Source organism: Halichoeres trimaculatus, unplaced genomic scaffold, assembly GCF_033239565.1.
Source record: "Halichoeres trimaculatus isolate MK-OKI-2021-1 unplaced genomic scaffold, fHalTri1.1 fHalTri1_scaffold_8, whole genome shotgun sequence".
In the NCBI taxonomy this organism is placed as follows: domain Eukaryota; kingdom Metazoa; phylum Chordata; class Actinopteri; order Labriformes; family Labridae; genus Halichoeres; species Halichoeres trimaculatus.
In genome coordinates, this window is record NW_027437186.1 from 10,591,980 (window position 1) to 10,610,179 (window position 18,200).

Genomic DNA, 18,200 nt, shown 5'->3' on the forward strand with positions numbered 1-18,200 from the left:
AGGCACAGGAGGGATGAGTAGGAGAGGACCACCACCTGAGGGGCAGGGAGGGGAGGGCTGCTTGAGTCTGAACAATCAGGACATTTACTGCACGTCTACATCCATCAATCCCTCAGATTAGCTCTGTTTGTTGTGAGTGTGATGGTTTGACACTCAGCATCAGACTTGTGGAGCTGTGATGGAGCATAACCTGGAAATACACATACACATGCACACACACACACACTCTTTCCGAAGCTGTATTCAGACTGCAGAGTGCTCTGAGAGAGGCATGCGAGGGAAATATACTTTCAGGGTCTGATGAACATGTCATCGGGGGAGAAGAAGAAATAATTTGCTCTTTCATTTGGCTCATTCTGCCGGATGTGTCCTGCTCCTCAGCGGCTGCTGTCAGCCTACAGGAAGTCAGAGTCTACTGAGCCTGGACGTCCATTTGCAAAGCTCCAGGATGGCTATAACAGCAGGCATGAACATTAATAAACAGTCATGGATCTCAGAGAGTGAGAGACAATGAGCTTTGTAGTGCATTCAAAGAGACGCACTGGTGTTGCTGGGTGCAGGTCCTGCATCCCTGATACATTATAACCTCAGAGGACACATAAGCTCTGCACTGTCCATGGGTTTCAGGATGCACTTCAGCTTTCTCTTAAGTCAGAACAACAGAAAGAAAACTTATGTGTTATCCTGACCAAGTCCGTACACTGCTGCATTAAACTCTTTAACTGCTAAAGCTAGCATACTCTGGTTACTGCTACAACAATGGGACAAGCTAACGCTGCTATATTAGCACATTGTGCAACACAGTTAAACATTTCTTATGCACGATGCTTAAAACTCTGCTTTGGGTTTTAAGCAGGAGGTGTCAGAAAAGTTAACAAAAGGTCTCAATTTATGTTTCCAAACAAGAACATCATTTATTACAGTTCTAGGTTAATTTAATGTGACACCTGCAGTTCACAAGGCATCTTTCAGAAGCCCGTCAGAGCTTCTCTGAGACGCTGCTAAGATAAGCCTGACCGTAAGCCTTGTCGCACTGGCTAATTTACCATGGTTACCAAGCCACGCTAGCCCTAAGCCCTATTTGTGGGACCCAACTCTCACTAAAGTTAGCGAGGCTAAACGAATTAAGCCAGGCTTTGAGCTAAACCAGCTTCGTGGAATACCACCCCGAGCAAAATCTAATGACAACTTGAAAAATTGCTAGAATTTACCTTTTGCACATTTGGACCTTAATGAAGTTTTAAGTAGAGCTACAATATGCAAAAGCAAGGAGACAGAGTGTGACAAAAAAACAAAAAAACATTTGGAACTTGCAATTAAAAAAAAAAAAACTGAAATAGGTTGTTTATCACCTGAACAAATCCAGATCTACTACTGCAGTAATCTGGTGCTATATTGAAAATATTATTAACTTGAGAGGTGGCAGTTGCTACTGTTGGGGGAGTGGGCTGCCCCCCCTTTATAATGATTAGGGAAACATTGTATATTGATTGACCTTACGCCATCTGCAAAGATTTTTTACTTGTTTTTATTTCTTACATCCAGAGAAAACCAGATCCAGTGACCAAGTTTAGATTTTTTTTCAAATCCTCTAAATACATGTCCCTGATGACTGAATTTTTAGACTGTATTAAGAGTTTGCCTGATTAAAGGATGATTTGGCTAACCGTAGGGCACACTGTAGCTTCTTGCTGCTAGTCAAAAGTCAAGAGATCCACCTTTTTGCCTCATGCTGGGTTCTCCAAGAGTTAGGTTGAACCATCATTTCCAATATGAGACTTAAAAACTTCACCCAAGAAACCAGGTGACTGTGACGTCACTAAGACCCCTTCATGGTTTATACAGGCTGTGGTCATGGCAGGAACCAAATTTCATCTCAGTCCATTTTGCCCAGTCGCACAGACTCAGTATTACAGATTGATGCATCCATTACAAACCCTCCATCACTCTAAATTCACAAGTATTTGCTTTTCTGGAAATGAGAGGGGTAAAAGGAAAAAGAGCAAAAGACTTAATATTGTAGAGCGTGTCTACACCAGAGAAACACCACACATTTCTGTAATAATACCAAGTTACAAAATGGCCCCTGGGAAAACACACAAATGGAGGAAAATTGTTCTTAAAGCTCACATCTTTAAGCAGTCTTTCCTGGAGTACATGTGCTCGCATCAGTTTATATAAAACACATAGAAAGTCTTTGAAGTCACTCATGTATGAAGGTGGGGAGATATAAGGGCTGCATAATGAGGATTACATGCATCGCAGAATGTGAAGACACAAAAAGTGCCTGAAGGCTTATCTCATGTATATTCTCTTTAGGCTTTCTGAGGGTGTTAGAGGTGTCACTGCATGTTTCATTAAAGAGGGAATATCATACATATTCATGCATTTGGAGGCTGTATTTGATAACTTGTGCCTTATAATCTTATGGAAATTCATGCAGTTAATAACTAAAGGTGCTGCTGCTGCCCGAATGGTGTTTTTAACACAGCCCATCCTCTAAACTTAGCATGAAGCAGAGGCAGAAAATGACCGTTACAAAGACTGACACCCCCTCTTACTTTGGTCCCTGTCTTGTTACGTGAAGACATTTGACATTAATGTGTTTTAGTTGGACATGCCTGACAGCTTGCGTCTGTTGTGAGTGAAGGCTTTATTCCCCGGGCTCTGTGTTAAAGGGAATGTTGCTCACTTTACGATCCACAGACCTGTGGGACCAACTGCAACACTGAAACAGCAGACATGCAGCTCTGCTTTTGCTTAATGCATGCTAGAAATGGAAGATTCAGAGCTTTAAAATTTAAATCACCAATCAAATAAACCTAAATGAAAAGAAAGTTCCAGTTCATCTAACTGTTATTTGTTGAAATATATCAATGTATAGTGAAGGAAACTGTAGTTGGGATACATTATTAAGATTTATGGAGATGCTTTTTGATTTGCAGCGCTGTTAAAATATATAGTTATATTATAGCTAGTCTAGGAGTGGGACTGTTAAAGTAAAAATATCTTTCAATTTTTTATTGGTGGTCCAAGGCATTGCACGTTGATAGATCGAGCTGTGACCTCAGTCGGACCGCTGTGTGCAAGTAAATGTACTGAGTGTGGCTCTAGACTGAATTGGATCAGGTGCACACATTCCTGCCCCCTTGAACAGCTGAGACTGATTGTCTAATTAGAGTGTAAAGCCCCATTTCCAACAAGTGATTCAGTACCCCAAATAACCAAGACGAGACGTCCCAGTTTTTGGGACCCTTTTTGGGGTGCCAGACTAAACCAATCTGATCCCACAAGTTGTAGCTACAATAATGCAATCTGTTGATTGGTCAAAAGAATCATTAATTACCATACAACAGCAGCTGTATTTCTCCTGTCCTCGGCAAAAAAAAAAAAAAAAAAAAAAAAAAAAAACTTAATTGCATTTTGTAACAAAGAGCCACATGGAAATCACAAAGAAGACAAATTGCTGGATGTCTTCCATCATTACTCTTTGTTTACTGTGTCATGTTTCTCTTCTTTGCTGGATTTATCAGCCGGGTACACTATCGCACTATTACATAATTAACCTGGCTATTGGCCTTACACACTGCTTACCAAGAAGGGCACAGTCGGCTGTGGAAACACAAACAGGATCAGGCTTGACCAATCCAACCAGTACCAGACTGTACTGGTCCAAACTGCTTGGTAGAAACAGGGCTTAAGGGATGCTCACATTGACATCCTAAGCTGAACCTATTGGCCTATTAGATACACAGCAACCTCAGAAGTTGTAAATACTTAATACTGTTAAAAGTGACTTTTTATTACACTACACAACCAAGTGTGTTGTTGGTCACTTCTACACAGTCGATTGAGCCAGAGAAACTAGTTAAACTGAAGCTATCTGAGTCTCCTGAGTTTTCTTCTCCAAGTGGTCGAGCTTCTTCAAATTTCTTCAACAGTACTGATTAAGTAATGCGCTATTCAGACGCAAGCTTTTTTTTTTTTTTTTGTAAAAACCATCTGGTGGTTTCTGGTGTTTCTGCAGACTCCTGACCACAGGTTCCTTCATTTATGTTGATTAAATTTATAAAAAATCAGTGCTAAGTTAAAACAATTGCACAGTGAGATTAGATAATCTGAGATAATTGTTCAATAGAAACACGAGTGTCCATATTTAAAATCTGTTGTGATTAATTTTGTGTATATGAAGCTTAAAAACTAAAGGCCTGTTTACCAAGTTCACAGTAAACCTTACACTGGGAAAAACACTGAAATCTCATTAACTGTTTTTATTTTATTTTAGAAGAAAATTGCTTTTTAGACTTAATAAGAGCCACATTCACCTGACCAGTCCTGCTCCACAGCACACAGCATTTAAAATACTCACATTTCCAGGGTCCGAGGTTTGTTGGCTGATGGTTGGTAATGCGCCTGGATTCAGGACCAGTCTATTTGCTAGCCCTCTGTTGTTCTGTCCAAAGTTGGAAAAGCAGTCGACCGTGAAGTGACTAGCACACACATGCGCAGTTTTACTGAGTGTAGCTGGATGATTTCCTGATAAATGAACTCTAGCCGCTTAGACTTGTCTTCTTTTGAGATGGGAAGCTTGTGCATGGAACTATGTCGCTGTTTACAGCCAAAAACAGAGCAGTGATGGCAGTTATGGCTGCTGGAGTGGCAGTGGGGAGGGGGTTTGGGGGTATCTGCTCCTGTGGACTAATCAGGTGAGACTTGCTCCTGATTGGTCAAAAAAGGGAATCCCTGACATCGGCAAATCCCCAAAATCCAAACAGCTTGTTTTAGGTCAGGATTTTACATTCACAAGCACTACTAAAGACAGGTTTTATCATTACATATCACATTCTGTGGGCACGGAGGAAAGCCAATGACCCTCAAATTTCACTAAAAGACTTGATAAAGTGATTTTTGTAAAATACGGGACCTTCAAAATAAGACAAAAACACTTGATAAGTTTTCAGTGTTTTGCAATGTATTTGAAGTATCCTCTAGTTAACAACAGTTTGATAGGATCCAATAGTCCATTTCAGCAAAGGTGATATATACAGTTGTGAGCATCTGGTTAGAGATCTCTAGATAAAAAGACAAGAACATATTACGCCTCTGTGCCAGAGTAAACACATCAGAAGATAGCGATGAATACTGAGGCTCTATCGCAATGATACATGGGGAACCTATGTTAGATAATGTAAGCAGTGATCTCATTAATGTAAATGTTACATGCAGTAACACTTCAGAAATTGAGAGATGTTGGAGATGATTGGTGGAAGTTATCCACCCAAGCTGCTCAGAGGAAGGTGCTACACATAGACAGACATTAAGGTTTGGAGTTTGATGGACTTCTTATCTGACTTATTAAAACAAACAAAGCGTCTACTTCATCTTTCATCTTGTATCAGATCCTAATAAGAAAATGCAACCATATGAAAAAGACGTCAGATACTGTGTCACTCCTACAATCCCTTCTCCATGGAGCGGCACAGATAACAGAAATGTGGAGGTGGGGCAGAAATCCATCTTCCATTTCTGGCTAACACCGGCAGTCAAATTAAAAACGATACAGAACATGTGAAGCTGAAAATCTGTGGTATCCTCAGGGGAAGGATGGTTCGGCTTGTAATGAGCACAGGCCAGAATTTAACTGTATTATTGGTGTAAAAGCTTCATGAAGCTCCTCATTTCTGCCTGTGGTTGTGTGTGTGTGCTGAAGGACGTGCTCGGCATGGTTGGACGATGATGAAAATGAGATGTGAAAGATTTCGAGGTCACGACAGTATAGCTGCCAATCACATTTTCCGCTATGTACATTATATTCTGTTGGCAGGATTGTTAATATTAACTCCTCAAAAGGCTCCATGTTGTCTGGATTTTACATTTTAACGTGGAAAAAAAAGAGACAGATGGGTAAAATTAAACCAAAACAAACGGAAATGGGGCATTTCAGGATCTCTGAGCTCTCTGGAGGGTGTGTTCAAGCTGCTTTCTGGGTCCTGGAGCTATTTTATCCATATGGCCCTGTGTTTCTATGAGTGGCTCTGCAGTGGAGCTTTGTGCTGAGAAACCTATAGAGGTGTAGTTTAATGGAAGAGCGCACATTTCTAGGCTAATAGGTTGCCAAGGGCTACACTGCGGCTGGGCCGTGCTGCAAAGCTGCACTCTGCAAAACCAACTCCTCTCACATGAGCTCTTCACACCTGCAGCTGGAGGCAGATTTGAAGGGAGGACTAGGTTTTAGAAGCACAAGGATGCTGCCGGGGAGCCCTGCAGGACTATCGGAGAGAGGAAACGCTAACAAAGGCTTCATCATTCCCTGACCTTTCCTCTGACGCTGCGCTCTTCCTCGATATGATGAGGGTGTCACAGCCACTCTGGCTCTATCATCTCCTTCCCCACTTATTTCCAGCACCTGTCTCTGCCTCTCTGCTGCCATCACACTCCCCCTAATGAGGGTTCACTCCTACCCGAGTCTGTGTGTGTGTGTGAAGATGTGAAAGCCACCAGCTGAGCTCCTGTTGCACCTCTGACCTCCCCTCACACCGTCCTCTGTCTGTTTGGATGTTTACCTGTCCGTGTGACCACCACTGGCATTAAGGAGCTGTCACTAACCTGCTGTCAGTCACACCTCCCCCTGCTACGTTCAGGCCTTAATGAGCCTGCAGCGGAAACGGCAGTCTCCTACACGGCCCGAGCAGAGGAGATCGAGCGACAATGGGGGGCAAAGAGGTGATGCTCATGGGGAAAAGAGAGAAGGAGCAACAGGAGAGCAGGCAATTATTCGACTGCGGTGCTGTGTGTGGACGTCCAGCTCGATAGCAGGCGTGTTACAAATGAGCTGTATGCTCTGAAGCTGTGAAAATAATCACACCTGGATACCATCACTCCTCACACGCACACAGGAAGAGGATGGATGCTCCACAACATCAGAGGAAGAGTAAAGACAGAGGGATTTCCAATGATATTAGTGTCATATATGTTACTCTGAACAACGCCTTCATTTATAGGCACAGGTTTCTGGCTGTCGAGCTCACAACAACAGCTTTGAATTAAATTGCGAAACGAACAGATGGAGCCTGATGTATTGAAATGGAGAAAGGGAGGGAGTCAGACACCGGCTCGCTTACATCAAACGGAGAAACGGGGGGAGTGACTCGCTCAGAGAAAAGAGAGAATAAAGAGAGATTTATTTGAATAAAACCTGCAGCAAACGGCAAAACTTTTTTCTGTGATTCGTCTTTTCCTCGGACAGTTTTCATTTCTGAAACGTAAACCTTTGCGAGCTGTAATGAAATCTATGCCTGTGCCTGTCTAACAAAGACAGAGAGCTCCTTGGAGATAAGCCTGATACAGGGGAGGACCAGAATTTAATCAGAGCATAAACTCCGGAGGGAAAAGTAGATTTTATCTTTTAATTTAATTAAGGACAATGTTTAAAAATGATGGCTAACTTTCCTTTTCACTTGGGTAATAACAGCAGCCACCATTTCTCCTAACTGCTGTAGTAAATAGGCATTTGTGAGTTATTCAAGCAAGCAAAACACTCTGCTGTGAAGTTTGCGACACCTGACAAACAAACGCAGAATATCTGGTACATGAGCGATATAAAAAAAAACAGCAGTCTAAAGGAACATGCTGACGAGCAGGTTACACCTGAAGTTATTTGATATAAAATGAATTATCTCATGCTCTGTACAATCTGTTTTACATTTAACGTGTTTCACACCAAGTCAGTCTCATCAACTGCAGCCTGTTATTTACAAAGATTTCTGGCTCTTACGTTTGTCAACAAAATAAAATACATATATGTAAAAGTAAAAAAATAAAATCTCTGTCAGGGTCTGTCCATAAATGAGCATGAGACAATTGTCAAATCAATCAATCAATTGCTGTTGAAACGCGACAGGATTCAGATTGTTGGCTACGTGTGTATGAAGATATTTGATCATACACTGTAAACCCGGATAAGTTAAGTTTACTTGATAAATACTTATAAACCGGTTACCTTAAAAAAAAATGAAGAAATGAAATAAGTTAATTTTACTCAACATCTTAAGTAGTTACGATTATTATGGAAAATCATTCTACTGGATGTCTTTTATTAAATGAACCTGATGCTGATTTATTACAAATCCAATTATTAAGGAATGTTAAAAAAATGTTGCAAATCACCATAAACATAATAAATTGACCTTACTCAAAACTGAAAGATGTGATATCAATAAATTTGCCTTGTGAATTAAGTAAATGTAATGATAATAATAAAAAATTGAAGCAGATCTGAACAACTGAATTAAATAACGTTTTAAAGTACAGCTGGGTCTCATATCCACAGCGTTCCCTCCTCACTCATGGTTACAAACGCCGTCACATCAAAAATCAGCTCTGATTTCATAACTTCAGTAACCGTGAGTGAGGAGGGAAGGCAGTAGATGTGAGACCCTGCTGTAGATTGAAATATTGTTCTTCAGGGGGCACAGGTTGTCTGAGCCCCACGGCACTGACTGGTGGTCTGTGCTCCATGGCACAGGGTCTTGTACCTGTTGATTTTGTAGTGTGTGCCTAATGGTTAATATATTAATATTTATACTAAGGAAATTTTTGACTAGACTATCATGCTCTTTAGGCCAATTTTGAAAATCAAAACAAATTAAAAATGATATAATTATTTATTTTTGATGCAGGCAGCCAATCCACACCACAGCTGGTCAATGCCACAAGGAGCACAGACAGCTGGTCCATGCTGTGACACACAGATAAACAGTCCATGTCATGTGGAGCACAGACAACCTGTGCCACTGCTGCACGTCTAGAAGTACAGCAGGGTCTCACATCGACTGCACCCCCTCCTCACTCACGGTTACAAAACACAGTCACAAAGACTAATGTTTTTAAGTTGTTTTTACTGAAACAGTAACAAAAGTTAAATCTACTGAAAACTCAAACATTTGAGTGAATTGAACTTACTGACACGTTATAGTCAGATGATGTCATCACAGCAGTCAGCCTGCGTCAACCCCTTTAACTACTAGACACATAACACTTCCTATGTTTACACAGTGAACCCGTAAACACCAGATCCTCCCATCAATTATCTTTCATCGCTTTCAGAGGGGGGAATATATCTCAGCTGTTACTGGGTGACAGGCAACCATTCACATACTGTAACACCTGATTAAGGGTAACCAATCAACCTGATGTTTTTGGACTGTGGGAGGAAGCTGGAAGAGAACCTGGGGAAAAAATTACACTTGCATGGGGAAAACACACAAAGTAATAATGTTTATTTATATAGCACCTTTCACAGAGAAAACTCACAAAGTGCTTCACAGAATTCAAACATCAGTCGTTTCCACAAACAACAAATAGAAAACCACAGAGAAAAACACAGATTCATAAAAGATCATGATCAGCAAATTATTTAACATGGTCAAGGAACGCTTGCCTGAACAGGTGGGTTTTAAGTTGCTTTTTGAAATTGGCAATGGATGTAGCATCCCTCAGGGTCTGGGGGAGAGCGTTCCACCATCTAGGTGCAACAGACTCAAAGGCTCGGTCTCCCCGGGTCTTAAAACTAGTATGGGGAACAATTAAAAGTTTGTGACCTGCAGACCTGAGTGACCTGCCAGGAACATACACCTGAAGCAGCTCACACAAATACTCAGGAGCCTGACCCCGTAGAGCTCTAAAAGTTAAAACCAGCACCTTAAACTGGATCCTGAATCTTACTGGAAGCCAGTGTAGGGATGCCAGTACAGGGGTAATGTGACAATATTTTGATTTTTTTGTCAGAAGCCTTGCAGCAGCATTCTGAATAATCTGGAGACGATCAATAGAAGATTTGTTCAGGCACAGAAAGAGAGAGTTACAATAGTCCAGGCGCGATGACACAAAGGCATGAATTATCATTTCAAGTTCTCTATGAGAAACAATGGATCTCAGTTTTGAGATATTCCTCAGATGGAAAAAACATGTGCGGGTCAAGGCCAGAATGTGTTTATCAAAGAGCATGGCCTGGTCAAAAATAACACCAAGATTTTTCAGGTTAGAGCAGACATTAGATTCCAAAGAACCAATACGCTTAGCAATCTTACCGGCAGTACCTTCAAGAGCGACAATCAAGACCTCAGTTTTGGAAGCGTTAAGTTGAAGGAAATTATTGCTTAACCAGTCATTGATTGCTAACAGACAGTCATGCAGTATGTTAAGGTTGTCATTACTGTCTGGATTAAAAGAATAATACAACTGAACATCGTCTGCATACATGTGATAAGAAATGCTATTAAACCTATTGATAATAGTGCTGAGAGGGAGCATATACAAAGAAAACAGAATTGGGCCCAATACTGATCCTTGAGGCACACCACATGACAAAGGGACTGAATCAGAGGTATAAGGACCAGCAGCAACAGAGAAATTTCTACCACTGAGGTAGGAGACAAACCAGTTAAGAGCGCTGCCGGAAATACCTACATGGTCACGGAGCCTATTTAGCAAGATTTGATGGTCAACAGTATCAAACGCTGCACTAAGGTCAAGCAGAATTACAATAGTGGACTTGCCAGTGTCGGAGGCCATCATGATGTCATTGGACACTCTAAGAAGTGCAGTTTCTGTGGAGTGCATCTGCCGATAACCTGATTGAAATTTGTCAAGGATGTTATGTCCATGTAGTATATGCAGAGAGGAAGCAGCCCAGCCAGGGAATCAAACCAGGAACCATCTTGTGTGAGGCAACAGCGCTAACCACAGCCCCACTGTGAATATGTTATAGGTGCTACATTTTTAATAATATCTGTAAACAGAGATCAGTCCAAAGTAGGTGCTAAATCTGAATGTGCATCAGCCAACACATCATGAAAACCTCACATATGACTGGGTTTTACTTTTTAAATCAAAGGGAAAACAAACCTGTGACCCAGTGTGGCCTAAGCCAACCAGAGATGACATTTCCTGATGTTCTGAGTTTGCATCATGTTTGAGTCGAAAGAAAACCAACATTTAAGAGTTGTTTGCTTGTTGACATGTAGAAAAACTTTAAAAAATAATGAACTGATATTTTAGGTTTTTCTTTAAACTAGAGTTTGGTGTTTTTTAAAGATAATTATCTGAGCCTTTTGGCTTTATTTAGTGAAAAAGCTTGAGGGGTGGGGGAGATGTCAGGGTTTAAAACCTGATTATTCTGTGTTAACAGTGATGTCGTAAGCCTGATATCAGCCAACCTGTGACGTGCTTCATACAGTAAATCTGCCACTTAGCTGACAGATGGGACAATAGAGCGTCAGTAGATGGTATCCATCAGAGAAACACTGGCTGTGATCCCAGCAAACAGATCGACAAACTGGAAACTGGTCAGGCTCAAGTATCTGGAAGCAGCAGGAAATTTAATCTAGACACAGGTCTCGAGGGATCAGGTGGATTAACTGAGCTGTGTCAACATCCAGGACAATGTTCTGTCTTAAACAAATCTAAAAAGGACAAAAAAAATGCAAATTGAGCTGAACCAGTTTAAATGACCACCAAGTTTAACCGATGAAGAACAGTCAGTGCAAACACACCCTCTGTCCTCAGATCTGATAAATGTTTAGTTATGTATGCATTCGGTACGTAAAGGTCAGAGGATAGGCAGAGGATGATCTAAAGACTGCCAGCGTGTGTACATGAAAGTTCAGCGTTAGAGACGGAGGGAGAAAAAAACAGAGGGAAACCAGCGTCTGCCATGTTTGTTTTTAGAGGAGGAGGTTTCCTGTTTCTCCTCTCAGCTCCATCCTCCCGCATGAGCCCCTGCTGTGCATGAAGGAGTCCTACAACATTCACACTCTCCCCCTCGCTAATGCACACACACATGCACACTGGACACACACACACACACACACACACACGCACGGCACTGCATTATGAAAGCCATTTTGGTGGAGCACCTACAGGCTGTGATACACAGATCATGTTTCATAGAGCTACAGTGTGAGAAAAACACCTCCCTGTGTTTCACTGTTTTTCACTCTACCTCAGAGAAAAACACCATGCCTCTGAACACTGTGGTCTTTGATCAGGCTGTATGCATCATTTTAACGTTAGAAAAGTCATTTACTCCAAAAGAATTTCTAAATTCGTTCACGGACTTGTAGGGATGGAGCGGTTCACAAAATCCACGGTTCGGTTCTTACCGTGGTTTTGTGGTCACAGTTTCCTATTCGATGTACATTGTTGTTACTTCTAACGCCTTTATTTTTACCATATCCCCTATAAACCACTATTATCAGATTATTCTTAATAAATTTTGTCATGTATCATGAAAGTTGAGTGAAACATTGCTAGTTTCAAAATGCCAACTCCTCCGTAAAAAATGTCTATTGACTGTCCCAGAAGTCACTAAAAGCCAATAAATGACGCTGCTGTCTAATTTGCATAATAATCTATTTGCATGTAACTGTCATAAACTCTGTAGGAGAGATAAATAACGTGGGAGAGACAGAAAGCAGTTGAAACACAGCATCATAAATACGTTAAGAACTACAAATTAACTTTCTTCTGTCCATTCTTGTTTTTTTTTATGTCTAAATATTAACCCTCCTCCTTTATCTGGGCTGGGGACCAGCAGAAGTGACCATAGTGAGACACACACTTGTGTCATTTCATCTGCTGAGAGTGAGGACTGTCTCTGTGTTTTGGATCGGGGAGGGACTCATGATACCACAGGCTGCCCATTGAGGACATCAAAACATGCTTTAACGTCAGACTCCAAACTCCAGAAAAGTCACAGGAATTGTCATCTTTAAGAAAAAAAACTCTCCAGAGGGGTCTGAAAAGTCATTAAATGTAGCGACAGTCTCTAAGTTAGCAACACTCAGTCACGGTTTTATCCTCCACTTTCTTACTGCCGTCATCAGAGCTCACACAGAATCTAAAGAGCTGACAGATAGCAAAACGATTCCTCTACCTTCTCTGCTTGTTATGTAAACAACACACACGCTGTACTCCATCGCTTCGAGTTGCACATGTGTAATGATCAGAGCTACAAACTTGCTTCAAACTGAGTAATAAGACAATAAAAAAAAAGAACTGAACGAAGCACACAAGCCCTGAACCGAGTGAGCAAAACCGAACAGTTCAGATTTTTCATAAACCGTTCTAGCCCTATGGACTTGCTGTATGCTACCCTTTTAATTTTCTGAACTTAACAGGAGATTTCAGTTTTTGCAGTGTAGACACTCAGAGAAAGCAGACTGACACTGAAGCAGCTGCTTTGTGGACGGCTGACAGTTTCAATCAGCTTGTTACCTCCGCTACACCTAGAGATGTCATAAACCGTTACTTCCTCTTGGATTTCTTGAATCTAATACTGGCCAGTACCAAAACACGACCTCAAAACTGGTGTGATGTAATAAAATAAATAATAGGGTTAGTCAAAAAAACATCTTCAGGCTGTTCTATTAATCCCTTGAGTGAGTTGCATCATCATTGTCGTGTGGCCTCGAGGATTGAACGCAAAAGGTCGTAACCTTGAACCAAGCTCTGTACGTGTGGGCAAGCAGAGCCAAGGTTAGCCACTGTTTGACTCCTACCTTCATTCTACTGTTGAAGAAGGAAAAAAAACATGTTTTATAATCTGAAAATGCTTTGTTTTGTTTTGTTTTAGTGAGATTCACTTTCAATTAAAAATTAACAGCCCTAAAATGTGTGACACTCTGGTTCACAGCTCTGAAACAGTAACTGCTAGTGGCAGTGTTGATATAACTGTAACACAGACTCCTATTCAGGATGAGCAGACATTTGATATGTTCACATGTTGATAGTGTCCTAACTGCCCTCTTTTTCTTATTTTCTTATTTTATTGTGTGCAAAAAAACTCAAGTATTACTGTGGGAGTTTATCTCAGTTCCAGTCAAATTAACTCCTAACACTTAAATCAAGCTTCAGTAACCACACAGGTTCAAATAAAAACCTTGTTTCATAATATCTTAAAACAAAATTTTCTTTAGAAGTTCCATGATGTAGATTTTGCATGAATTAAGTCTTTATTTTAGGCAAATAACAACACGCCTCTACAATGTGGGGTGCTGACAAAAGAAGCTGTAAAAACATTTATTTACTTTCCTGTGGATGGGCGTATTGTTTAAATAACTTCACACATTAGTGCTGCTGGTTATATCATTGCAGTTTGGGTAAATATGCTTTCGCACACTTTAAGGTGCATATAAGACTCCCTCCACTCCCACCACCATATGTTCAAAGAAGGAACTCAGTACTTTGAGTACTTTCCAGGTAAAGTTCTTCAGAGGAGCTAAGAAAGAAAATGGGGAAGGAGCTCATCCCTGACTCAGAAAACAGTGTGAGTTTGAGGTGATATTTGGATGGAAGATACATGCAGAGTCAGAAAACCAAGACAAAAAAATTGGATGCAGTCTCTGTTGAAAAGTTAAAATGTATCTTAATGACATCCTCATCTTGAGCCAAAAACACACTTCCCTGCATTTTGGCATCAAGCAAAACAAGTATAAATGCGTTCTTAGGGTCAAAATCCTTCACTTTCATGTCAACAAATACACCTTAAGAAGTCATTACTCTAATGATTACAGCCAGTCCTAACTGATAGATAAGTAAGAGCAGTAAACGATACAAACACGTCTCCTGGTGAGGCATTGACAGCTGTTACTTTTTAAGAGGGTTTCTGTTTCCAGACTGGACTGAAGAAAGAGTCGCTGAGTGGGAGGAGGTCTGGTGAAAGACTTGTTCTGCTGAGAATCAGGGAAAGACTGATTATTCACCAGGCAGATTATCAGGGCCAATATTTGGCATTTTCAGGCATATTGGCATCGGCTTTTTAATTAATCTGACAGCCGATAAGAAATCAATTTAAACTGTGTTATTTTGGCTCGCCTTTCTGTCCACAGTCACTTTTCTGTCTGTAGCCTTGTCTTACCCAGAGTACCAACTGATTGGTTACACAAGGAGCCTTTTTTATTTTGATTTTTTTAATGACTCAGTGACGAAAACTTTAGGGAGCTTAATTTATTTACTCTACGTTTTCATTTAAATTTGCAAAAGCCCATAAGCTGTTTGACAAACATATACTGAAAGGCGTTTGAACAAAGTTAAGTGTTAGAGTTTGTATTTTTCAATATTATGATGCCAGTAGTTTCACTTTTACCATAAGTTATTATTGGCTCCAAATATCAGTTATTGGCTCTGTGACTATTGGTATTGATATCGGCCCTGATAAAATGACATCAGTCTATCTCTACTGAGAACTGTTTGAACTTTTGGTCATATCTGTATCATGGTGTAACATGATGTAACATATAGTATTTTGAAACACAACAGATGTTCAATTCAGAGTGAGAAAAATCATGAACTCATGGACTTCCAAACACGTTTCAGTCAAGTTTGCAGGGTCACTAAGAGCATGTCAGATAAAGGCATCTTGACCGTTCAAAAGAGAGAGCCTTGGCTTTTCTTTTCCTGGTTTTCTTAATTTTATTTGAATTTTAACAAACTGCAGTTTTACTTATACTCCAGTCAAAGTAAATCATGAGAGCAAGTTTACTTTTACCAGAGTAGAATGATTTAGTACTCTAATGCCCCAGCTGACAAACCACCTGAGCAAACCTTACTTTTGCAAAAAAAAAAAAAAAAAAAAAGGAAATCCAAGCATTTGGATACTGAAGCTACTGAGAAAAGTTTGCAGAAAGAAAAAAAAAAACTTGCCATTGCCAGAACTTCGTCAGCAGGATCATTGCTGTAAAATAGGCTATTGGCTAAGGTTGATAATTAATTTGGATCCCCATACACCTCATGGACATTACAGAATAGAGCATCTGCTCTTCACAAAACTAAGTCTACGGCATGATAACGGCTGGATTTCAAATACATGTTTGATTTTTATGGTTGTGGCGATTCTATCAAAAATCTCAAGACAGATTCTGGAGCTGGGATCGATGGATGTTTGGTTGACTTGACATCTTTATTCCCAGCCACGTCTCCAAACACATCACCAGAGCATGTGTGTGTGTGTGTGTGTGTGTGTGTGTGTGTGTGTGTGTGTGTGTGTGTGTGTTTGTGTGTGTGTGTGTGTGTGTGTGTGTGTGTGTGTGTGTGTGTGTGTGTGTGTGTGTGTGTGTGTGTGTGTGTCTAAAGAATCATGGTGTTAATAAGTATTCAGAAACAGCAGGAACTCAGAGTGAGGCCACAGTGGGCAGAAAAACACCGACAGGACGACTTTCACCAAGGACAGACTTTATCTGAGCGTCTCTGCAAGCATCTGTGTGACTGCTTGAGTGTTTGTGTGTGTGTTTTTGTGTTGTCTTCATAAAAGTGTGTGCAGACATGACTGTGTTACAAACATTGCAGAACTGCAGAGCGTCTGTTTCGACCTCTTGGTTGAAATGTTTGCTTTTCTTTTCTGATGCAGAAAAAAGAGAAACGTGGAAAAGAAGCAGCCAATTTAAAGTTTTTATGTATGAATTAAAGAAAAACATGAATGAAGATTAATTTTCAGGCATGTTAATTCATTAATCCTGGAGTGAGTGTTACTGCTTATTCACTTAGTTTGCCCTGCCTCAGTCTTAGACTCGACCCGCATACAGCATGTTTGCCGCCTCACTGCAGCTTCTCCCACTATCATCAGGGAAGTGACAGCAGCTTGAGGGAACAAAGCAATAAGTAAAAATTAACATAAATTCACATGGTAATGTATTCAGCATTTGGGATATGACTTTCCATGAAACAGGGGGGCTGTGTTTTGTAGAGACAGATTTGAGAAGCAGAGCATAGAAAATTTGCAAACTTGTGCACCGACACGAGTTTAATGAACAAATATTAGCTGTGATATTTGGGATTCAAAATGAAGATAAACTATTCAAATCTCTGGAGCCCAATTCTGTGTCTAAAAGCTCACAAAAACACACCCACCGTGCCCTGAATTCATTACTGAAGCCTCAAACAGACATTCAATACCAACACAAAGAGCTTCTTCTTCTAACAAGTTTATCCAAAATGTCTGTTTTATCAACAATGGTCACCAAAGCTATTGGCACCTGAGAGCAGGTTGAAAAGAGCAGCGGTAATTTGGTTTCCACAATGTGCCTCCGTCAGACACACGCAGACACACAAAACCACAATCAGAGACATGCCAAGTTTCCATCCGTGCTGCTTTCAGCTCGACCGCCGACCGCCGAGCGCAGCGACAAAATTCAGCCTGAGATTTGTGCTGCTCTGTAATTAAATGGAGGCGTGGGTCAAAACTCCCAACAGGTCGCCTGTCAGGAGATGAAAAGTAAATTGGCTGTCCTCTAAGTGACTTTATGGGAAGAAATTCACGAGCTGTATTTATACCTATTATAAAAACAAAAAGGCTGCAGGCTAATTGAAAGAACACAACACACACACACACACACATACACACACACATTACAGTGAAATATAGAGGTTACATCACCTTTCCAAAGCTCCCTTTCCCGATGGCCCGCAATATCTGGAAGTGGTCAAAGTTTACTGTGGAGAGAAGAAGAGAAACAGAATTCATCAGTAATCATAAAGTAAGAGTAAAAAGACGTCTCTGCTGTCTGATGTGTCTGCCCTTCAGGTGCGTTATAATAAAACTGTGAGGTTAAAGCTTCAACTGTAAGCAGTCGTTTAATGGTGTTAATATCGTTATTAAAGGTGGGAAGAGGTGCTGTAAACCCTCCCATAAAACCTCCTCCACTTTCATGTCACGAAAACATCTTAACAAGTCATTACTTTTAACGGTTATAGCCAGTCCTTACTGATCAATAAGTGACAGCAGTAAACGACTCAAACACATCAGCAGACGTCTCTCTGTCAGGCTCTGACAGGCTCTCAGCTCTGACTCTCTGTAAAGGGAATGACTTCTTCAGCTTTATTTCTATAATGATGTAACCGCTTGTAATTAAAACAGAACAAATGTGAGATTCGGTGTGTAAAAATCTTAAACTGAGATGATGACCAAGATCTTCAACTTTTTCCATGATTCAGCTAATCTAATATCAGCAGGGGAAATGAAAAAAAAAAGTCTTACTTCAGAGAAAGTTTCAGCTCAGAGCACTGCCGTCATTCATCTTCCATTATTTATGATATCAATATGTGTAATGGCACAGTTAGCTGTTTAGGCTCATTGCCTTTTTCAGTGGATGTGTGTTTTGATGATTAATAGATTTGTCCTCTCTGGAGGAGGAGGGCGGTCACAT

General features: G+C 40.6%; 1 protein-coding gene across 1 annotated transcript in view; it reads right to left on the reverse strand.

Moving 5' to 3' along the window:
* The window catches only part of stk32c (serine/threonine kinase 32C), a 153,642-nt gene that overhangs the window by 78,954 nt on the left and 56,488 nt on the right, over positions 1 to 18,200 (reverse strand). The window contains exon 2 of the mRNA XM_074675879.1: positions 17,432 to 17,487. Coding sequence (XP_074531980.1) covers positions 17,432 to 17,487 — 56 coding nt within the window. The remainder of the gene's footprint in view (positions 1 to 17,431; positions 17,488 to 18,200) is intronic.